Source organism: Phoca vitulina, unplaced genomic scaffold, assembly GCF_004348235.1.
Source record: "Phoca vitulina isolate PV1807 unplaced genomic scaffold, GSC_HSeal_1.0 scaffold67, whole genome shotgun sequence".
Lineage (NCBI taxonomy): Eukaryota > Metazoa > Chordata > Mammalia > Carnivora > Phocidae > Phoca > Phoca vitulina.
Window position 1 is genome coordinate 4,829,943 of NW_022589770.1, and position 25,064 is coordinate 4,855,006.

Sequence of the window (25,064 nt, forward strand, 5' to 3'; positions counted from 1 at the left end):
GGATCCCCTTAACTCATAACCAGCTGGCCTAAAGTGAGAGTGACTCTAGGAATTCCTAAACTTATAGCTGGGGTCTGAAGTGAGGACAATGGGGGGACTGTTCCCTCTGCCTGTGCAGTTTAGCTGGATGCCTTTGCATTGTATGACTCTATTTTTATGAAATGCTTGAAAAGAAAAATTAAAAGAAAAAAAGATTAGTCGTTCTCTTGGACAAGGAGTATGTAGCGGTGACTGCAAAAAAGGTGAAGAAAATGTTTTATATATTTTCTTGTATACATTCTAGCATATACATTTTTTAAATGCATTTACCTTTACAGCTAAATGAGTAGATTTTATTGCCTGTAAACTCTATTCCAATATATTTGACTTAAAAAGAAGAGACGGGGCACCTCGGTGGCACAGTCAGCTAAATGCCTGACTCTTGGTTTTGGCTCAGGTCGTAATCTCAGGGTTCTGAGATCAAGCCCCGCATCAGGCTCTGAGCTCAGTGCAGAGTTTGCTTGAGATTCTCTCTCCCTGTGCCTCTGCCCCTCCCCCCCTCAAATAAATAAATAAATCTTAAAAAAAAAAAGAAGAGACAAAGAATTCTGTGTCTGATATTACTGAGAATGTTATTCATTCTATCACGATGTCCCTTTTTATTAAGAGCTATAGGATGAATTCCTATCTAATCTTAGTCCAAGGACATTTTTCTTAATTAAATATTTTTATTTATTTATTTGAGAGAGAGCAGGAGAGCGGGGTGAGGGGCAGAGGGAGAAGCAGACTCCCCACTGAGCAGGGAGCCTGATGCAGGGCTTGATCCTGGGACTCTGGGACCACAACCTGAACCAAAGGCAGACAGATGCTTAACCAACTGAGCCCAGGTGCCCCAGTCCAAGGACATTTTTATTTCTCCTAAATTTTTGTGTTTTTCTTCAATGACATCATTGGCAATTGACTCCTGAGGCCCAAATTTGAACACAATAATTTGAACACAACTATGTAGGCCATCATAATTGGCTTTTTCAACATCATTCCTAGTTCAAATTTGTTTCTACTTTCTTTTACTCAAGTGTTAATGGATATCATTTAGTCATATTTTACAAATACCTGTAAGCTGGCATAATTTTCTTCTAGAACAAGGTGGAGATAAAACAATGTTTCTAAATGCATATAATATTTTACTATAGAATTTGAGAGAAAATTTTTTCCTTTGTTCTTTTACAAAAATCTGAAAAAATAATTATGTTGGCTTTGTTAGATAGTATCTGGATTTGCAACTTACCCTTCTAAGAAAAGGCTTCAGGCTCTTAGAAGTTTCCCATAAACTACCTATAAATTGCAAAATATGCTGAAACCTCACCAATGTTTCTTAAAATAATTTTGATTTTGTACACTATTTTAACAACATTATTCACAAATATATCCTATGAAAGTTGTGACTCTGGAATTTCACATAGTCACAGACACTTCCAAAGATATATTATCCATTCAAAAATTGTTCTTAAAAATCATGATAGGCAAATAAATTTTAATTTAAAAAAACATAATAAAATTAAATTAAATTTAAAAAATTAAAAAACAAAATATCTGTTCATTGTAAAATTCTTTCAACTTTTCTATGCACTTGAAATTTTTGATAATAAAATGTTTGAAAAAATATGGGAACATGCAAAAGTAATAATAAAAAAGAAATTCACAAAACAGAAGAAAATCCGGTAAATTAAATGTGGGTCCCCAAAAGAGACACTTGGAGCTGAAATACCAAAAATGACACCTACTTGTTTCAATTTCAGATATAAGTGAAGTTATGTAAATAACAAAGTCCTCTAAGTGACTTCTTCTAAAACTTTATTGTGCATATAAGTCATCTGAGGACCTTACAAAAATGGAGATTCTGAGTGAGTAGCTCTGGAGTGGAGTCTGAGATTATGCATTTCTAACACATTCCCCACTGATGCTGATGCTGCTGGTCCACAGACCACAACTGAAGTAGGAATGCTCACTTTATTATTCTTTAGGATTCAATAAAACCTTCATTTTAAAATACATACCAATAACTATTTATTAACAGCAATATCTTTACTTACTGCTTTGAACTTCCTAAGTATGAAACCTCAACGTTAAACTGAATTCAACCCAGATTTCTGAGTTTTGCCTGAAAGTGTTGCTATGACCTCTACAAAGTTAACTCTAACAATGAAAGAAACGTCTGAACAGTACTAGCAGGGACACATATACTTGGGTCATCTATCTTCTGGATAATTGTGATTCAATTACAGAGGGAAGGCATAACAAAATGTATGAACATTCTATTCATATCCATCTACTATATTTATTCAGAGATAATTCCAGGCAAATCAGCACATTTGTTTCTATCTTGAGAAATTCAGTCTGGACCAGACATATGAAATGTTCAGCTATATAAAGAGTTCCTTAGTCCATTCCCATAATGATTGATATCCCAGCCCTTCAGTGGAAGTAACATTCTCCCCTGTTTGAGGTAAATGATCTCTTGCAGGCACACCATGTGGATACCTGGAAGAGGTAATTTATCTCAAGCGAGCAAACACTTTAATGAAAGCAAGAAGGTTGCCACCTGTCCAGTATTTACAGAGGCAACATGGAAACTGGGGTCTCTGCCCACTACCTATAAATACATCCTCAAAGTTTAAGAAGGGAGCAGGAGCAACCACCTTTGGCACTTTCCGAGCAGTAAATCCAAGCTACCATTATTGAACTTCCCACTTCATGAAAGGAATAAAGTAATATACCAGCTCACGTGAGATACCAGAACACGCACACACAAAAGAAACAGATAAAACAACAAACATTTATTGGACAATTACATATACAAGAGACTTGCTAAGAAGGTTACATTCACACCTAATAACCCTTAAACTAGGAACTTTTCTTAGCCAAATTATACAGATGAAGATATTGAGGCTAAAAGGAATTAAGTACCTTTCCCAGTGTCACACACAAAGTAAACCATGGGACCCAGTTTCAAATCTAGAGCCCAGGTCCTTAATTCATACTTCACTACGTACTCAACATGTTTAATTTTCTCTCCTAGATAATTTAAAACTTTTCTCTTCTATATAATTAATGGTATGTGTATAATTCAGAACGTACTCTAAAAAGGTTAAGTACCTAAAAAGAGTATTTTTAAAAAGAATAATTTACTGACTTTTTTTTTTTTTTACCTTAGGACAAAGATAATACAAGAAGCAATACAGGTACTATTTAGTATATTAAAAGCTACTATGGATACTGACCACACATACCAGTTTTCCTGGAGCTAAAAAAACAAAGAAAGTGCCGCTGATGCCATCAATATGTAGTCCTGACACATAAAATGGTTTAAACTTGTAGTTAAGTTCTTCAAAAAGAAAATGGAAGAAGGAAGGGACAAAAAAGAAAAAATACAGTTCTAAGAAATAACTTCTTGCATTTCAGGATTTTCAGGTTATTTCCTTAATAAACCTTCCCAAGATTTTGGCATTTTGATATCCCACTTGGTTGAAAGAGTTAGACACTACTCATAATATTGGGTGATTCAAGAGACAATGAATCAATTACAAATCAAAGCTGAACTGATATTCCTGATACCTGTCCTATGATGAAAAGATCCTCTTATGAACTGGATAAACAAATTATGAAATGCCCAACTGGTAAGTATTACCCAAACATTAAAAATCATTCCCTAGAAGAATAAGAAAATCCTCTAGAACTATGACTTGTCTTGAAGCTAACACCAGGACAGCATACCATAAGTGAAACACAGCATCATTTCTGTGATTTCTTGCCAAAAATGCATAAACTGAATCTAATCATGAGGAAACATCAAAAAATCAAAATTGAAGGGTATTCTACAAAAACCGGCCTGTAATCTTCAAGATCATGATGGTCAAGGAAAGACTGGGGAACTTTTCTGTGTTGGGGGAATCTCTGTACCTGAATAAAAGAAAGATGACTTACTGCAACACATAATTCTAAACCAGATCCTTTGGCTCTAAAAGACACGGTTGGTTGGGACAACTAAGGAAAGTCAAAGAGGGTGTGAATGGTTTCCTAACATTGATCACAGCCCTCTGGTTATGCAGAAGAATGTCTTGCTTGAAATGCACACTAAAATCTGAGAAAGTAATGGGCATCCTGTCCGCTTCTTGCTTTCAAATTGTTCAGCAAAAGAAAAGGTCTCTGTTGTGTACCTGCAACTCTTCTGTAAGTTTGAAGTCATTTCAAAATAATTTTTAAATGCAAGGCACCCAGGTGGCTCAGTCAGTTAAGCCTCCAACTCTTGATCTCAGTTCAGGTCTTGATCTCAGGGTGGTGAGTTCAAGTCCCACAATAATAATAATTTTTAAATGCAAATATAAAACACTATGTGGCCTATAGGAACATTTTTATCATTTGTTACTCTGTTAGTAGATGGATGAGTGGGCAGCAGGAAGGAAGGAGGAAGGGTAAGAAGAAGAAATGGTAGGCAGACGAAAGATAAACACAGAAATAAAATAGACTTGAAGAACACAGAGAAATAGAAAATAATTAGTAGTCTGTAAGTGTGTACATCTATTCATTAACGTAATACACTACTTTCACGATGAGATGGGTGGTAAGGACACAGTTTTGTTAGTGCACACTATACGCCAGGTACCGTACAAAACGTTCCACAAGTGTTATCTCATTACACCTTCACAAAAACCAGGAAGACAGTACTATCTCCATTTCTAGGTCAAGAGTCTGAGGTCCGGTAAAGTTAAGCAACTTGCCCAATTTCACACAACTAATAACTATCAGAGCTGGATACAAAATAAAATCTGCCTTGTTCAAAGCTAATGCTCTTTCTACTCTACGATAATGCTTACCATATATTTAAGTTATTCATACACTTAAGTTATAAACGCAACATGACTACGTAAGCTGTTATAGCTTTACATTTATTACCCTCATTATTATCTGTTAATAACCTCTCATGTACTTTAAGTGTCTGAGAATATTTTCCCATCCTTTCTGCTAAAATATCTGAAATTTCTACTACTAGAATACACATAAAAATGAAAACACATTACCTGGAAAAGCTAATATATTAACCCGTCATCATTTTTTGAATGACTTCTTCCATAAACCCAGCTTGTTAAGCCATCTCCACAAAAGGTACACACTGATCATTTTTGTACTAGTCTAATAATAACTCAATTATTTACCTGTCCAACTATATTCTTCCCTATACTCTTCTGGACTTTAATACATCAATTATTCTCCCCCTCTAAGCAACTATCACTTTCTCTTCCCAAAGTACTTAGTGTTCTTTAGCCAACAACACTTAAAGCCTTTCCTAAAAATAGTTTCCCTGAACTTGCCCTTTTCTCAAGCTATTAGAGGCACAACCAGATTCTAACATCAAAGGCAGCTCTGTTCCTGGGGGTAGGCAAGCATTTAAAGACACACCACTCTCGGTCTACCTTCTACTTGATAAGTCTTACCTACACATATTTTTATCAGGGTCTCAAATAACCATTGTGTCAATATTTTAACTTTAAAATATTGCAATAGTCCACTTTTGGAAAATGTGCTCAGGGAGATCATTGTCTAGTTTTATAAAACCTCTATAATCTGCGACACCTGCTGGCTCAGTTGGTTGAGCGTCTGCCTTTGGCTCAGGTCATGATCCCAGGGTCCTGGGATCAAGCCCCACATCAGGCTCTCTCCACCTCCTGCTGCCCTTCCCCTCTCCTCCCCTTCCCCCATTCATGCTCGCTCACGTGCATGCTCTCTCTCTCTCTCTCAAATAAAGTCTTTTTTTTAAAAAAAAGTCTATGGCAAGATTTCATTCCTTTTGATTATGCTGAGTGAAATAAGTCAATCAGAGAAAGACATGTATCATATGATCTCACTGATATGAGGAATTCTTAATCTCAGGAAACAAACTGAGGGTTGCTGGAGTGGTGGGGGTGGGAGGGATGGGGTGGCTGGGTGATAGACATTGGGGAGGGTATGTGCTATGGTGAGTGCTGTGAATTGTGTAAGACTGATGAATCACAGATCTGTATCTCTGAAACAAATAATACATTATATGTTAAAAAAAAACAAAAACAAAACAGAAGATAGTAGGAAGGGAAAAATGAAGCGGGGGGAAATCGGAGGGGGAGACGAACCATGAGAGACTATGGACTCTGAGAAACAAACTGAGGGTTCTAGAGGGGAGGGGGGCGGGGGGATGGGTTAGCCCGGTGATGGGTATTAAAGAGGGTACGTACTGAATGGAGCACTGGGTATTATACGCAAACAATGAATCATGGAACACTACATCAAAAACTAATGATGTAATGTATGGTAATTAACATAACATAATAAAATTTAAAAAAATAAAAAATAAAAAAAGTCTATAATCTGATCCCATGCCAATGATCCACCTTTTCCCTCACTATTTTCCAATATAGTTATAATAGAAAACACATTTTAGTTATCACCATGTATAAGCCAGCCGTGCTAGGCATGGGTCTCCATTCCATCTCCTTAATGTCCCTCTTCCCATTCTGTACTTATTCCCACCTCTGCAGCTCTGCTAAAGCTCTGCCCTCCATCTGGATGCTGTCCCTCTTCTGTAACTTACTATCTGTCATTCTAGGCCCAGGTAAAGCCTTCAGATGGGGCTCCCTGAAGCCTTCCCAATACTCGTAAGCCTACTCTGAGCTGCATCTTTTATGGGTTCTTACATTTAAAGCCAGTATTTCCTCATTCAATCCTTGATTACATTCTGCCTAAAGTTGTTCATAAGTTGTCAATCTTGTTCTATAATCACTGTGCATATTTTCTAGAGGTCCAGATCCAAGTCATATTTTTCTTTTATCTCCTAAAGCATATACAGCACAGTGATAAGGAAAGATAAAGTAATGATATAAAAAGGATCATAGCTTAAGAAACCAATCTATTTTAATTGTTCGCATACCTACAAAGAATATGATGAACACAAATAATCTGTTTTTTAAACTAAGTCCCAAAACTTTCACTAAGTTCTTTCAAGAATGTTAATCTTGGGGCGCCTGGATGGCTCAGTCGGTTAAGCGTCTGCCTTCAGCTCAGGTCATGATCCCGGGGTCCTGGGATTGAGCCCCGCATCGGGCTCTCTGCTCAGCAGGGAGCCTGCTTCTCCCTCTCCTTCTGCCTGCCGCTCTGCCTACTTGGGATCCCTCTCTCTCTCTCTGTCAAATAAATAAATAAAATCTTTAAAAGAAAAAAAGAATGTTAATCTTGCTCTGAAGCTATAGTGCCAACATACTTAAAATACATTTATTTAGACTTTTATTTCAGACTTCAAATCCAGTACATTGAGGTTTTGCCAAAATATTAGAGATGCATAAGGCTTACCAACATTGATGGCCACAATCTAAAAATAATCTTTGAATCTTAAGTTTCCCACTATAAGAACCTAGATTTAGATATGTGAAATCACAATAAATGATGTGCATGTATATAGCAGACTTGTCTAAAGAATTAAACTACATTCTAAATTATTATTTCATTAATGCTTACAACATTCCATGAAGCAGGTGAGTGTTACCAAATCCGTTATATTATTTTTACTGTTAATGTGTCTGAAATGACCATAATTAGTCCAATGATATAGCTTAACCAGTAGGTAACTGTATGTTATTCTTGAGAAGTTAGTTTTCATTGAACTTTTCATACAAACATATCCTGCAATCTGAGTCATGAAAAAAATTTTTAGACCTTTGGAAATCACTGATTATAGGTGGTTCCATGGCTGGTGGAAAGAAACTGACTATTCAAATTAACCCTATTTAAAATCAGTTCAGAAAAATAAAAACATATCACCAAACGAGAGAAGTTTTCTACTGGTTCTGTTATTACTCAAACTTCTAAAATGTATAGCTAGAAACAGAAATTAAGAAAGACTAAAACATTTGCAAGAACATTACCAGTATTACTTAATAAAAAAGCTAATGAGATTTCCGTGGGAAAATCAGATCACAAAGGGAAAAAATAAGGTGGATACATTCACAAGAAATGTCATTTAATTTCCCCATAAATTAAGACAAAATTACCCACCAAAATTTACATTAATTCTCTACATCATTAGAGATTTAATCATTTCTCTGTACCTGAATAAAAGAAAGATGAAAAGAAATACATTTTCTTCCTAGACGGTTTATTAGGATTTATGTGTAAGTGTATTTTGCAAGGACCTAGAAGAGGGAATCGTACCTGTTTTACTAATGACTTCCTGTAACTCAGCCATAGAGGTGATTATTGCGGCTAGGAGGTCAGAACTGGTAAGCCAACTGAGTGCTTGCAAACAACGTAACTGCTCCTTCTGATGCTCTGCAAAAAAAGAAAGAAATCCATCTTGCAATGCTACAAACATTTAAAATCCATGTTTAAAATTCATAGCAACGTTTGGCTATTAAAGAAATAGATCAAAATTTGTAGACAGAACTCTGCCTAGTATGGAAAAGTCTACAAGAAATGTTAGATTTGACGGAGAATTTATTTATATATTATATGAATTAGGTGAAGTCAAAAGAGAGAGAGAGAGAGAGAGAGAGGATGGGGCATCTGGGTGGCTCAGTCAGTTAAGCATCTGACCCTTGATTTCGGTTCAGGTCATGATCTCAGGGTTGTGAAATCACGCCTCATGTCGGGCTCCACGCTGGGCATGGAGCCTGCTTAAGATTCTCTCTCTCTCCCTCTCCCTCTGTCCCTCCCCACCTACCCCACCCCCGCTCATGCACTCTCTCACTCACTCTCTCTCTCTTTCTCAAAACAAAGAGAGAAGAAAATTTTTCTTTAGTTCTGTTTATATTAATTAATAGCTTGATTTTTAAAAGTTAATAATTGAAATCATTGTTTCCCCAGAATAGTCAAGCATTTTAAAAAAATTTAACTGGAACATTTACATTTGTCTCATTTTCATTCAATTTCTCAATAGATGTTTAACTCTAATCATTTTATAGTGATTCATAGAAAGTGAAAATAAATTATACTGGTAATTAATTTTAAATAGGGCAGAGTCTCTGGATTGACTTAAATGAAAAATCACTATATAAACTCTCCACTTTACTATGAAAAGAGCATTCGAATATATTAAAGCTAAATATATATATATATATAATAAAGCTAGACAAAGTTGAAATTATATTTGCTGCTTTCTTTAAATTTTAATAGTCATAACAAAAGAATCAAAACCAATTTATGAATAAATATACATTTACCCATACACACATACATATCTATATACACATGGGACTATGTTACATGATTTGACATATTAAATGATCTTAAGTTTTTACATAATAGCTAAACATAGTCACATTGTATGTTTTCAACTTAGATTTTAAAAAGCATAAATGATCTTACTTGGAAATTTCTGCTTGTCTTTGGGCTCTCCTGTACACACTAACAGGCCTATACCTTCTTTGAAACTTTCCATCCAGGTAAAAAGAGAGGCACATGATTGGCCCAAAATCTTGAGCCTATTTGCTGCCAAAATTGCAATAACACCTTTCCGGAATACACGTATCAATCCTTTGAATGGTTTTTTCTTCATCTTGGCTTCCTCTTGCTTCTTTTCGTCTACACTTGACAAAGCCTGGGCTAGAGTCCTAACTTCCAGTTTGAACAACTCAAAGGTGTTGACCTGCTCCTGGAGAAAATCTCTCTGTGTAGATAAGGCACACGATCGGCTGTAGAGAGGATATAAGGCACCAGCCATCAATGCACAGGCTGCCAGCAAGGATGTTTGTTCCCTTTGAGTCTGTGATAACATGTGTTTGAAGCGTGAATTTTCAAGAACCAACTGTTCATGTGACCTCTCAATACGATTCAATTTTTCCATATTTTTTTCAGCAATTTCTTGAAATTTCTGTAAGAAGTCAAATAAAATATTTGAAACGTAGTCATCTTATTACTTCTAGAGAAAGAAAACAAACTTTTGCTGACAACTTCTTCAAGAGATCCATGTTCTAAATATCCAAAAATAAGTATGACAGAGCAACAGTGAGCCAAACGGCTTAGCTCTAAATGTGCGCACTGATTTTTAAATCCTCTTACATAGAAGCTTCACATAAAATCGAACACGTAAATTTAAAAGTACTTCATGAATTTCCTGTACACTTATACATAAATGCACACATTTAGAAAGGAAAATTTCTCTTCTTCCATTCCTCACTAACTTTTATTTCCTGCTTTTAAACAGAAATTATACCACCAATACAAGTTTTCCTATATGTAAAAAGACTTTACATTTTGCCAGAATAAGCAAAGGGTTAAATCAATAATACAACATAGGGGCGCCTGGGTGGCTTAGTCGGTTAAGCGTCTGTCTTTGGCTCAGGTCATGATCTCAGGGTCCTGGGATCGAGCCCCGCATCGCATCGGGCTCCCTGCTCAGTGGGGAGCCTGCTTCTCTCCCTTTCTCTTTGCCCCTCCCCCCACCATGTGCGCTCTCCCTCTCTCTCTCTCTCTCTCTCAAATAAATAAATAAACTCTTTAAGAAAAAAATACAACAAATAGCACTTGACTGCCGTTTACTGGATGAGGACAAACTGATTCTCAGGACAAACTGATTCTCAGGACAAACTCTCATATCAGCTCCTTCTTACCTTCCCAAGACAGAACACTGAACAAAGTACAGCTCCAGCGGTGGGAAGAAGTAACTAACTGTAAGCTGGGCCTCAGCAGTTCTCTGATCCTTTTTCCCTCATCAAGGGACTTGCAAGCCAAAACAATTTTGAAACACAAAGAAATTTTAACTGCAGACAACATATTTTAATCTCTAGAAAATAAACTAGTTCTCTATGAAATCTTATGCCTAATCATTAAGGAACTGCTGAGGTAGAGTAAATTTCAGAAGATAACAGATCCCAGTTTCCTTTACTGATTCATTTATCATTCAATACACATTTATTGATTACTCACTAAATTCCATGTGCTAGAAAAACGGACAAGCAAATCAATTATTGTGGCATAATGCTATGATAAAACTATGCCAGATTGCCAGAGGTACACAAAAGAGATTTTGCACAAAATGATATTGACAGGCTTTTGGAGGGATATGACAAAGGTAGTGGGGTATATAATAGAAAGAATTAAAAAAAAAAAATCTACCAATAAGGAAGCTAATCATAGCTATCCTATAAGAATTTAATGAAAAGGTGCACAGTGAGTAGAAAAAGGCCCTCGGAGGTACAGTCCTGAGTACGAATGAGTAAAGGAAGTCAACAAGAAGCCACTCTCTGAAGGATTCAACTTCCTGGATGCTTTCCCTTGGGCAGGGGAAAAACTGTATTTTAGCCATGGTTTTAAATGTTTCTATATTATAATTCCCTTTATTTAATCCAACTCTTCTCTAAAGTCTGACCCAGCCGTATCTATGGTGGTAGTGTGAAAAATAAAGGAACCAGGAAATAAAGGAACTGTGGCTTGCCCCAACCACATCTCCACCACTGGCCAGGCTGGGGTAGCAGGATTTCATTCCTGGGACTGTGTCCCAGAGCTCCATACAAGGACACTTGTAAAGGAAGTGGTGTCCCACTGGGAGCAGCTGAAAGAAGCAAGAAACTCTGAAAAGCACTAACCAAGTGGACCGCTTGGAAGCAGATGTGAGACACCCTTTTAAGGGAAGCAACCTTTAAGAAAAGGGAAAACTGGGGCACCTGGGTGGCTCAGTTGGTTAAGCGACTGCGTTCGGCTCAGGTCATGATCCTGGAGTCCCTGGATCGAGTCCCGCATCGGGCTCCCTGCTCGGCAGGGAGCCTGCTTCTCCCTCTGACCCTCCCCCCTCTCATGTGCTCTCTCTCTCTCTCTCTCTCATTCTGTCTCAAATAAATAAATAAAATCTTTAAAAAAAAAAAAGAAAGAAAGAAAAGGGAAAACTGACCTGAATTGTGGCTAAAGAAGGCAGGAAGACCAGTGTGTGGAAGAAAAAGAGCCAGAAACAGGATAATGTATTCTAAGGAAGTGCAAACAATTCAGAATGCCTGAAGAGAAGAGGAGAATGATGGAAAATTGACAAGTAGGTAGATAATAGATGATTAAGCTACGGAATTTAAACTATCTGGAAAGCCATGAATACCCATAAGATCCTGGAAGTCACTCTGCTTTAGTTAATGGGTGGGAGAATCAGAAATCTTAATAAAGACTGCCAAGGGTAGCAGTAGAGTTGCAGGGCGTAGGGATGGAATGAGACGAGCAAATAGAAATTACAACGGTTAACTCGGTATTTTCTCCACAATCAATTCCACTAGTTCAATTAGAGGGGAAAACAGGAAAATTCTAGAAAATCCAAGATAAAAGGGGCATACTGGCCATAGCTAGGTAGGAGACATAAAAATTAACCTCACCGGATTCCAGGTGGCTGCCTATGTACACATTCACAGTTCTCAAAGTCTCAGGCAGAAGTGTGTTTTCAACAAAAAATACTTTTTTTGAACAACAACAAAAAAAATGGTGAGGAGATATATTTGCTAACAATATTTTAAAATATTTCAAAATAAAACGTGAAATCATTGGTCAAAATCAAATGGGTTGTTGAAAGAGAGCTGAAAGTATGTTAACTACTGGAATTAAAATTTTAAAAATAAACAAAATAAAATTTAAAAATTTTAAAAAAAAGGAAAGAGAGCTGAAAGTAAAGCAAGCCCATTCTGGAAAAGATTTAGTTAATTTTAGCACGTGACAGACCTCAAATTCTTCTACTGTATACAGCTGGCCCACTTCAGGGCTTCAGGTTGAAGCTGACAGCATTTTAGAAAAGCAACCAGAAACTGGCAGTCCTGGGATGAGGACGAGAGAGTAATCAAAATGTGAGAAGTGGATAAAAATCTGAAATACACTACCCAAAACACCCCATTTCTCTCGATGAAGAGAAAACCAGGAACAAGCTGGAATGTTTTAAAAACAGAATTGGGATTCCGGACTTCCACGGCCAGTTTTCATTTCATTCCAGTGCCCCTTCTACCACTGGTAGAAGCAGTGGTAATATAAAAGAAGCAATTTTTGAAGATCCTCATGTCATTCTATGACCCCCAAGTTTTGATCACTTGTAATGATTATACATTTAAAAGTGCTGATTACTATTAATTACTATCACTATGGATGATTTCATGAGACTCCTATGATTTGTATTATAAGAAAGAGATGCCATTCACAGCTTGCTAAAACAGTAAAAATAGGACTAAGAATACATATGAAGTTTGTTTATAAATAAAAATAAACAATCTCTAAATTCTACCTCTGAAACTAATAAAAAAAAAGGGTGTATATATCCTTTAAAAAATAAATTAAAAAGTAAAAATAAATAAATAATCTCTAAATACTATTTAATTGTCTAATAACTCTGCTGCCTCTGTCATTCTTGGTTTAAGTAATTATAATCAAGATACCAGGTATCAATTGTTATTTTTTTAAATATAAACCAGACCAAGGGGTGCCTGGGTGGTGCAGTCGGTTAAGCGTCCAACTCTTGGTTTCGGCTCAGGTCATGATCTCAGGGTCTTGAGATCAAGCCCCATGAGCTCTGTGCTCAGCGGGAAGTCAGCTTGAGTTTCTCTCTCCCTCTACCTCTGCCCCTCCCCCTGCACTCTCTCTCTCACTGAAATAAATACGTAAATCTTTAAAAAAAAATCACCCAGACCAATATTGAACTAGATAACTAGAATTAATTAGCAGAGTGCATTAAAGATTTAGGAATAATGAAGTTAAATATTTAAATTTTTAAAGCTCTTATTAACAAATATTAACAACACAAAAACCTCAATAACATTAGTACTTAATAAGAGTTTTGTTCATTTCTTAACAATTACATTTCTGCATCCCTACTGTCTCCACTGAGATCCAGAATCACAGATCTAACTGCCCCATAGGCATCTCCACTTAGCTACCATAGCCCTGTCAAGCTAAAGTAACCAGTCCAGTACTACTGATTTGCCTCCTAAACATATCCATAATAATCCTTTCTATCAATAAATGGTACCAACATCCACCCAACTGTTCAAACCAAAAACTTTGTAGTCAGTCTTAATACCGCCTTTCCCCCTATCTCTACATTCCCAAATCAAAGCCATCCGCAAATACAGTTGGGTTTACCTGCAAAATACATCCTGATCCATCTCCACGGCTACCCATGCTAGTTCCAGCTCTTCACCCTCAGCTACTCATGCCCACTTCAATGTTACTGTCACATTAGGTCAGTCCAATCCTATTGTTTAACCTCTGTCTTTACTGAACCAAGGTTCTCTCCTCAAGTCACAACACCCCCACATGCCTCGTGCTGCAAAGGTTTCACGTTCTCCTGGGATCCTCAACCTGATGAAAAGGGAGAGAACGGTCTGCTCCTTTACTATCCAGAAATGAGACTCACCCCTCTTTCTCACAATTTAGCCATGTTCTCTAGCACCCCCAGGTCCTTGGCCTTCTCCCCTAACACTATTTACATCCTAACAATCTTCAGAGCCCACTTCAGGGTCTATCTACTCCATGACGCCTTTCACTATAATCCTTACTCACACTGACCTTGACCTTCTCTGAACTTATTTATATCACTCAGACATCTAATTCCTACACTGCTCCTTACTTATTTCATGTGCGTATATCTATTCTCCCTCCAATACAGTAGAGTGCTAGTTCCTAGAAGCCAGGAAGTATTTACTGTAGTGCCTGTCACAGTGCTCCATACCCTGTAGGTATTTAGCAAATACTGAAAAAATTAAATAACCCTTTATAAGATGTTCCTTGGTGCTAAGCACAGTTTTTTGCTCAAAATAGACACTGAATAGATACCAAATGGATAAAAAGCTTTACAAATGTAAGGAGAAGAAAAATATAATAGAGAAAAAGATATAATTTCCAAATATAATTTGGAACTTATCAGCATGTCAGAATTCTGTTTTAAAATTAGTTTTGATATTCCACAGGGACCTTCAGAGGTACTGCATTATTTACAGTGAATTATTCTTGAAGAACAAAGCTTGTTTGATGGTAACACTGGAAACAGCAATAAGAGCAATTTTTCCCTTTAAAAAAAAAAATCCTGTTCTTTACCCAAGGAGATTGAAGGCCAATATTTTTAAAGCAAACATAAGGAACATCGCCTTCAAATGGGACACAAGCATTCCTAGTACTGAAATAACCTGCTCCTGGGTATGTTTAATTTCAAAAATAACATTTGCAAATTCCTCCAAAACAACACTCTTATCTTGAAGAACTAAAAAAAAAAAAAAAACCATGAAAATATAGTATGGATATCTTTTATACAGATTTTTTTGGCATATCAAAAATACTAGCTTTCCTCTACTGTCTGATAAATTCAAAGTGCATCCAAAATGGGGGTCGGGGGGAGATACCTTCTTTGCCTAATGAATCACGCACTTACTTCCTAAAATACACAGGCTCCGTGGGACGCCTTACAGTGCTCCATGAACTATGAGACTTTGGGCCAGAAATTAGACACTTCCCTAGAGAGTAAAATTCTTTTTTATCACTTTTGCTTCCTGAGTTCCTATTCTTTATGTTGGCAAAAGACAAAATGCAAACTGGACATTCAATGATACATAGACATCAAAGGACTTCCTTCAAAAATGTCTTATTTTTATAAGCTGCATACCTTGTCTTTTTATGCAATGGTAATATTTTAAAATACAATAAATTCACCTGCTTATCTTATGATGTAAGTACTTCTCTGTTAAAAATAAAGCACATTTTGTGAAGAAAGTGGAAGCCTCACACCTTGCTGGTGAAGATGTTAAAATGATGCAGCAGCTTTTTTTTTTTTTTTAATTTTTTATTGTTATGTTAATCCCCATACATTACATCATTAGTTTTAGATATAGTGTTCCATGATTCATTGTTTGTGCATAACACCCAGTGCTCCATGCAGAACGTGCCCTCCTCAATACCCATCACCAGGCTAACCCATCCTCCCACCTCCCTCCCCTCTAGAACCCTCAGTTTGTTTTTCAGAGTCCATCATCTCTCATGGTTCGTCTACCCCTCCAATATCCCCCCCTTCATTCTTCCCCTCCTGCTACATTCTTCTTCTTTTTTTCTTTCTTAACATATATTGCATTATTTGTTTCAGAGGTACAGATCTGAGATTCAACAGTCTTGCACAATTCACAGCGCTTACCAGAACACATACCCTCCCCAGTGTCCATCACCCAGTCACACCATCCCTCCCACCCCACCCCCCACTCCAGCAACCCTCAGTTTGTTTCCTGAGATTAAGAATTCCTCATATCAGTGAGGTCATATGATACATGTCTTTCTCTGTTTGACTTATTTCGCTCAGCATAATACCCTCCAGTTCCATCCACGTCGTTGCAAATGGCAAGATCTCATTCCTTTTGATGGCTGCATAATATTCCATTGTATATATATACCACATCTTCTTTATCCATTCATCTGTTGATGGACATCTTGGCTCTTTCCACAGTTTGGCTATTGTGGACATTGCTGCTATAAACATCGGGGTGCACATACCCTTTCGGGTCCCTACTTTTGTATCTTTGGTGTAAATACCCAGTAGGATGCAGCAGCTTTTGAAAACAGTTTGGAAGCTCCTCAAAAAGTTAAATGTGGAGTTACCACATGACCTAGAAATTCCACTATCTGACCTTCATATATATATTCAAATCCTGTAATGATTATTTACTTAACTTAAAAACACTATCTTTATTTTGTAAGTCTAGCATGGCAAAAAATATTATGTGCCCAAATGGTCTGCGCCTCCATTTATTTTTGTTTCTAAAGCAGTAAAAATTATAAAGTGCCCTTTGGATAAGCCAAACCTTCAAAAGGACAGAGTTCTCCTTATCATTAGACTGAGAATAAAGGTGTCAACATAGGCAAGATGCTTGATTTGCCAACTGTTAAAAGATACTACGTCAGATTGTTGATAAGTTAGCACTACCTCTCAATTCTGACCTGCCTCAGGTCTCCCTTCCTTGTGGGTTTTCAGACCCTGGCAAGAGCGCCCAGGTTGGCTCCAGTCTCCTCTATAAAAACTTTAAACATTGACACCTCCTCTTCTAAGTTCATAGCATTCTCTCGGGAATTAATTACACAGAGTTGTTGTGATAAACTCTATATTATTTAATTTCTCGTGTGTTTAAGGGATGACCTCCCAACTAAAGTTGACAGTTTTTGAGGAAAGAACTAAGACTATATCGCTTTGTTAATACCACAGCATGGAACACAGTATCCTATATATCTGGTATATAACATAAAAAGTACATTTTTATTAATATTAAATACATTATATAAAAGGTGTCTTGATATTCTTACCAATAGCAATTTTGCAATAGAATATACTAAAAATTCAGTCTCTGGGAAAAAAGAAGTCTGAGAGAAATAAGAGATAAGGGAACTAGCATCTGTGGGTGGCTGACAGTGTGTCACTGGTTTTTCATACATTATCACATTTAACCATTAATCAAGAATCACTTGGAAATGCAAGTTCAAGAAATATGAAACTGAGCTGTCACTAGACCCATTTTCAGGTATTATTTGATATACAAAAACAGCATATATTTCTAAAAGAAATGGTGTTGTAGCGTAATGCAAAAAGGACTGGAAGATCAGGATGATGAAAATGTATTAAAACAGCACATAACGTTCACTTTACAATTTCTAAATGCCAAGCAAGGGGCTGACCATTTTACATCTGTTACCTCTATTCTAATCCCAATTCTAGGACTTTTTTGCTACACAAACAACTGGTATCAGTTCTCTGAACCTTGGTTTCCTCATTTGTAAAATAGAAATGATGCCTAAATGACCTATCTCACATGGTTGTTGTGGGGCTTGAGTAAGAGGAGACACACAAAGTTATAAAAAAGCATTGAGAAATCTATTGAGCATTGTGCAATTCAATTGACAGCCTTACTAAAAAAAAAATGTATATTCTAAAGCAATTATTTCAGAAGCAAAGGACTTCACACCAACTCAGAGTCCATCAACGCGTGGTGTGCACAGGATTGTGTCAAACTAACTCCCTGTGATCATTCCAGGCAGCCATGTATACATATCACCTCCAATCATATAAACAAGCTAAGCTTGGAATATTTTTGGAATCCAATTAAAAAGAAAAAAAGTTTCGGGCGCCTGGGTGGCTCAGTCGTTAAGCGTCTGCCTTCGGCTCAGGTCATGATCCCAGGGTCCTGGGATCGAGCCCCGCATTGGGCTCCCTGCTCCGCGGGAAGCCTGCTTCTCCCTCTCCCACTCCCCCTGCTTGTGTTCCCTCTCTCGCTGTGTCTCTCTCTGTCAAATAAATAAATAAAATCTTTAAAAAAAAAAAAAAAAAGAAAAAAAGTTTCAACATCTAATAACACTAATCCGTTCTTGCCAAATGTACTCTTAATACTGTCATACAAGAGAAATAAAATGCAATATATTATGATGAACCTGAATTTCTTTCATTTTTATTCTCCATTCTCAACTCACTTGATTTTACTAAGATGTCAAATAAACCTAAAGTGTTTACAATAAATATTACATGAAGGTTAACCATACTTAACTAACAGGCAAAAATCTTTACTTCTACTAAGGGAGTGCTTATTCCAGTAATTCCATCTTTTTCAGATAGAAAAGATAAAAGAACATAAATAATTAACAAAAGCAAAGTTAATAAGAGAATTAATGTGGCACTCTGCCCAGGTACTTCAGTACGCATACATGTTTGAGATGTATTTACATGATGGCTCCAAAGTATTTAAATTTAAGAGTTACCCAACCACATGGCCAGCACATTTTACCTAATGCTAAAAACATGCTGTGATACTAAAACCAAGCTTCCTGTTCTACAAGTATCATTTATCTAATAGCATTCTCACTAATTGTTTTAAAGCTTACACATTCAAAAATCTTGCAAATATCTCTCCTACGTTTTTTCAGATAAAAACAATTTGAATAAAAAATTGTTTTTTATTTAACCTTTTACTAGCCATTTCTTTACAATAACCAAACATTAAACACAGGGCTCTATAGATAAGTCATCTGTTTTCCAGCAGATGGCCTCTTGTAATAGCTATGCTCATCTAACACCAAATATCCTCTACAACCTACAATCCTATGCAACAATTGTGGATTTTTCTTCTTTATGTTCTTATCAATATAATTTTTGAAAATACATTAAGTAATATAAAATGAAAATAATGTTATTTGCATTGCAGCTCTGGGGGAAAAAAGCAGAAATATAGAATTAATCATAAAAAAATTTCCTAAAATAAAATTTATACATCCCATAATATGCATTATAATAGCAATTTACCAACTATAAAACCCAAATGAATTGCTGCTGTGTATTCAATTATATTTTACAAAAATTCAAATATGTATATAAATAATATAGACAATATGGCAATATATATTATTAATGTACTTTTAGGAATAATGAAAATGATACTTTCAAATTGCGTACCCATGGATCAAAGCCTAGGGTGTCACATGTTCTTCAGGAAAACGTCTTCAGTGAGAGACTCTCTTAAAACATTAGCATTTGTGATCATTGATTCCCTTAGTTAGGAAAATGAACTGCTATGCCTTCCTGCATATTTAGAATAAAAGTGAGTTGGGGGAGGAGTCCAAGATGGCAGAGGAGTAGGACACCTTAGTTTTTTTTGTCTGGCCCCAGGAATCCAGCAAGATAGCTATTAAATCATTCTGAATACCTGTGAACTCAACTGGAAATCTAAGAAAGGAATAGCTGCAACTCTACACATAGAAAAGCAACTACTTGGGGCACCTGGGTGGCTCAGTCGGTTAAGCATCTGCCTTCAGCTCAGGTCATGATCCCAGGGTCCTGGGATCGAGCCCTACATTGGGCTCCCTGCTCGGCGGGAAGCCTGCTTCTCCCTCTCCCACTCCCCCTGCTTGTGTTCCCTCTCTCGCTGTGTCTCTCTCTCTGTCAAATAAATAAAATCTTTAAAAAAAAAAAAAGAAAGAAAGAAAAACAACTACTTTCTGCAAGGTAGGAGGTGTGCGGAGAAGTGAATCCAGGGGATATATGGGAAAATAAACCATGGGGGTAGGGAGCCTCCCTCAGCCAGCTACCGAAAAGTGATATAGAAGCAGACCACAAGGGGCACCTGGGTGGCTCTGTCAGTTAAGCATCTGCCTTCGGCTCAGGTCATGATCTCAGGGTACTGAGATCAAGCCCCGCATGGGGCTCCCTGCTCAGTGGGAAGCCTGCTTCTCCTTCTCCCACTCCCCCTGCTTGTGTTCCCTCCCTCGCTGTCTCTCTTTCTGTGTCAAAAAATAAATAAAATCTTTAAAAAAAAAGAAGCAGAGCACAAAATCAGAACTTTTAGAACTCTGCTCCAGTGAGGAACATCCCTGCCTGAAAGGTGCTCAGGTGGCGAAGCAGGGCGGAACTCTAGGTGGGACAGTGTGGTCTCAGAATCCTCGAGGTCACAGGAAGACCAGGGGTGCCTGAGTGCAGCAGAGTTCCCAGGTATCAGAGTGGGAAGCAGGCTGCAAAGACAGAGCCAAGGAGTGGGCTCTCAGCTCGGGGTTGCCATAAACTGTGAACTGCGGAACAGTCAGGCCACTGCTCTTCAGCAGGGACCCAACAATCAGCAGATCCTGGGAGGAGCGTAAGTTTTTCTTTCTTTACAATTTTGGGATGCAGGTTCTTCTAACAGACCAAAATACACCAAGAATCTAGAGTACGGCTCTGTTCTCTTCACTTGTCTGATCATATTCTCTCTTTTTTTCTTCTTCCTCTCCTTTTTTTTTTTGATTAAAGTCTTTTTAAATTTTCATCTTTACAATTACATTCTACCCTTTTGATGTATTTAATTTTATATTTATATATATATAAGTTTTTATTTCTAACAAACAGACCAAAATACACACAGGATCCAGCGTATTACTCTGTTCTGTTCACCTGTCTGATTATATTCTCTTTTGTTTTAATTTTGTTTTTGTTTTTGTTTTTTGTTTTAGGGCTCTTCTGATTTGTTTAGTGTATATTTCTCTGGGGTTGTTGTTGCCATTTTAGTATTTTGTTCTCTCATTCATCTATCCTTCTCTGGACAGAATGACAAGATGGAAAAACTCAGCTCAAAAAAGAGAACAAGAGGCAGTACTGACTGCCAGGGACCTAATCAGTATGGATATAAGTAAGACGTTGGAACTAGAGTCCAGAATAACGATTTTAAAGACATTAGCTGGGCTTGAAAAAAGCATAGGAGACACTAGAAAAGCCTTTTCTGGAGAAATAAAAGAACTAAAATCTAACCAAGTCGAAATCAAAAAGGCTATTAATGAGGTGCAATCACAAAAATGGAGGCTCTAACTGCTAGGATAAATGAGGCAGAAGAAAGAATTAGTGATACAGAAGACCAATGATGGAGAATAAAGAAGCTGAAGAAAAGAGAGATGAACAACTACTGGATCATGAGGGGAGAATTTCAGAGATAAATGATACCATAAAGGGAAACAATGTTAGAATAATTGGAATCCCAGAAGAAGAGGACAGAGAGAGGAAGAGAGTGGGCCAGAAGGTATATTAGAGCAAATTATAGGGGAGAACTTCCCTAATCTGGGGAAGGAAACAGGCATTCAAGTCCAGGAGGCACAGAGAACCCCCCTTAAAATCAATAAAAATAGGTCAACACCCCAACATATAATAGTGAAACTTGCAAATCTCAGAGACCAAGAGAAAATCCTGAAAGCAGTTCGGAACAAGAGGTCCATAACCTATAAGGGTAGAAACATCAGACTGACAGCAGACTTTTCTGCAGAGACCTGGCAGGCCAGAAAGGACTTGCATGGTACATTCAGGGAGCTAAATGGGAAAAATATGCAGCCAAGAATATTGTATCCAGTGAGGATGTCATTCAAAATCTTCAAAAACATTCCAAGACAAACAGAAACTAAAAGAATTTGTGATCACTAAATGAGCCCTGCAAGAAATACTTACTTACCTTTGGGGTCTCTCTTCGCTTAAAGTAACATAGACCAGAAAGGAATGGAGACAATATACAGAAACAGTGAATTTACAGGCAATACAATGGCACTAAATTCCTATCTTTCAATAGTTACTCTGAATGTAAATGGGCTACATGCCCCAATCAAAAGACATAGGGTATCAGATTAGATAAAAAAGCAAGTCCCATCAATACACTGTCTGCAAGAGATTCATTTTTAGGCCCAAGACACCTCTGGATTTAAAGTGAGGGGGTGGAAAACCATTTATCATGCTAATGAACATTAAAAAAAAGCTGGGGTAGCAATCCTTATATCAGACAAATTAGATTTTAAACCGAAGACTGTAATAAAAGATGAGGAAGGACACAATATCATAATTAAAGGGTCTATCCAACAAGAAGATCCAACAATTGTATATATTTATCCCCCTAACATGGGAGCAGCCCATTATATAAGCCAATTAATAACAAAATCAAAGAAACACATTGATAATAATACAATAATAGTGGAAGACATACCCCACGCACTGCAATGGACAGATCATCTAAGCAGAAGATCAACAAGGAAACAAGGGCTTTGAATGACACACTGGACCAGATGGACTTCACAGATAAATTCAGAGCATTCCATCCCAAAGCAACAGAATACACATTCTTCTCCAGTGCACATGGAACATTCTCCAGAATAGATCACATATTGGGTCACAAATCAGGTCTCAACCAATACCAAAAGATTGGGATTATTCCCAATGCTTTTAAATGGCAACTCAATCACAAGAGGAAATTTGGAAAGAACTCAAATACATGGAGACTAAAAAGCATCCTACTAAAGAATGAATGGGTCAACCAAGAAATTAAAGAATTTTAAAAATTCATGGAAACAAATGGAAATGAAAACACAACTGTTCAAAACCTTCAAGATGCAGCAAAGGCAGTCCTAAGGGTGAAGTATATAGCAATACAAGCCTTTCTCAAGAAATAAGAAAGGTCTCAAATACACAACCTAACCTTACACCTAAAGGAGCTGGAGAAAGAACAGTAAATAAAGCCTAAACCCAGCACAAGAAGAGAATTAATAAAGATTAGAGCAGAAATCAATGAACTAGAAACCATAGAAAAGAATGGTAGAACAGATCAACAAAACTAGGAAAAGAATTAATAAGATCAATAAACCCCTAGCCAGTCTTACCAAAAGAAAAGAGAAAAAACCCAAATAAATAAAATCATGAAATGAAAGAGGAGATATCACAACCAACACCGAAGAAATGCAATTATAAGAACATATTATCAGCAACTATATGCCAACAAATTAGGCAATCTGGAAGAAATGGATGCATTCCTAGAGATGTATAAACTACCAAAGCTGAAACAGGAAGAAATAAAAAACATGAACAGACCAATAACTAGCAAGGAAATTGAAGCAGTAATCAAAAATCTCCCAACAGGGACACCTGGGTGGCTCAGTTGGTTAAGTGTCTGCCTTCGGCTCAGGTCATGATCCCGGAGCCCTGGGATCGAGTCCCACATTGGGCCGTATGCTCAGCAGGGAGTGTGCTTCTCGCTCTGCCCTTCACCCTGCTCATGCTCTCTCTCACTCTTTTTCTCTCTCAAATAAATAAATAAAATCTTAAAAAAAAAAAAAAAAATCTCCCAACAAACAAGAGTCCATGGCCGGATGGCTTCCCAGGGGAATTCTACCAAACATTTAAAAAAGAACTAATACCTATTCTACTGAAGCTGTTTCAAAAATTAGAAATGGAAGCAAAACTTCCAAATTCCTTCTAGGAGGCCAGCATTACCTTGATCCCAAAATCAGACAAAGACCCCATCAAAAAGGAGAATTACACACCAATATCCCTGATGAACATGAATGCAAAAATTCTCAAGATACTAGCCAATAGCATCCAACAGTACATTAAAAGGATTATTTACCATGACCAAGCGGGATTTATTCCTGGGCTGCAAGGGTGGTTCAACATCCAAAAATCAATTAATGTGATACCCTATATTAATAGAAGAAAGGACAAGAACCATATGATCCTCTCAATAGATGCAGAAAAAGCATTTGACAAAGTACAGCATCCTTTCTTGATTAAAACTCTTCACAGTGTAGGGATAGAAGGAACATACCTCAATATCATAAAAGCCATCTACGAAAAGTCCACAGCGAATATCATTCTCAATGGGGAAAAACTGAGAGCTTTTCCCCTAAGATTAGGAACATGGCAGGGATGTCTACTCTCACCACTGTTGTTCAACATAGCACTAGAAGTCCTAGCCTCAGCAATCAGACAACAAAAAGAAATAAAAGGCATCCACATCGGCAAAGAAGAAGTCAAACTCTCACCTTTCCCAGATGACATGATACTCTATGTGGAAAACCCAAAAGACTCCACCCCAAAATTGCTAGAACTCATACAGGAATTCAGCAAAGTGACAGGATATAAAATCAATGCACAGAGATCAGTTGCATTTCTATACACTAACAATGAGACAGAAGAAAGAGAAATTAAGGAGTCAATCCCATTTACAATTGCACCAAAAACCATAAGATAGCTAGGAATAAACCTAACCAAAGAGGGAAAGGATCGGTACTCAGAAACCTATAGAACACTCATGAAAGAAATTGAGGAAGACACATGTTCATGGATTAGAAGAACAAATATTGTGAAAATATCTATGCTACCTAAAGCAATCTACAGATTCAATGCAATCCTATCAAAATACCATCAACTCTTTTCACAGAGCTGGAATAAATAATCCTAAAATTTGTATGGAACCAGAAAAGACCCCGAATAGCCAGAGGAATGTTGAAAAAGAAAACCAAAGCTGGTGGCATCACAATTCCAGACTTCAAGCTCTATTACAAAGCTGTCATCATCAAGACAGTATGGTACTGGCACAAAAACAGACACATCGATCAATGGAACAGAATAGAGAGTCCAGAAATGGACCCTCAACTCTATGGTCAACTAATCTTTGACAAAGCAGGAAAGAATATCCAATAGAAAAAAGTCTCTTCAACAAATGATGTTGAGAAAATTGGACAGCCACATGCAGAAGAATGAAACTGGACCATTTCCTTACACCATACACTAAAATAGACTCAAAATGGATGAAAGACCTAAA

At 37.2% G+C, this 25,064-nt stretch overlaps 1 protein-coding gene across 1 annotated transcript in view; it reads right to left on the minus strand.

Moving 5' to 3' along the window:
* CCDC171 (coiled-coil domain containing 171) overlaps positions 1-25,064 on the minus strand; it is a 317,703-nt gene that overhangs the window by 159,904 nt on the left and 132,735 nt on the right. Inside the window, exons 17-18 of the mRNA XM_032392436.1 lie at positions 9,367-9,871; positions 8,215-8,331 (exon numbers count right to left, since the gene is read on the minus strand). Of these exons, the coding sequence (XP_032248327.1) occupies positions 8,215-8,331; positions 9,367-9,871 (622 nt within the window). The remainder of the gene's footprint in view (positions 1-8,214; positions 8,332-9,366; positions 9,872-25,064) is intronic.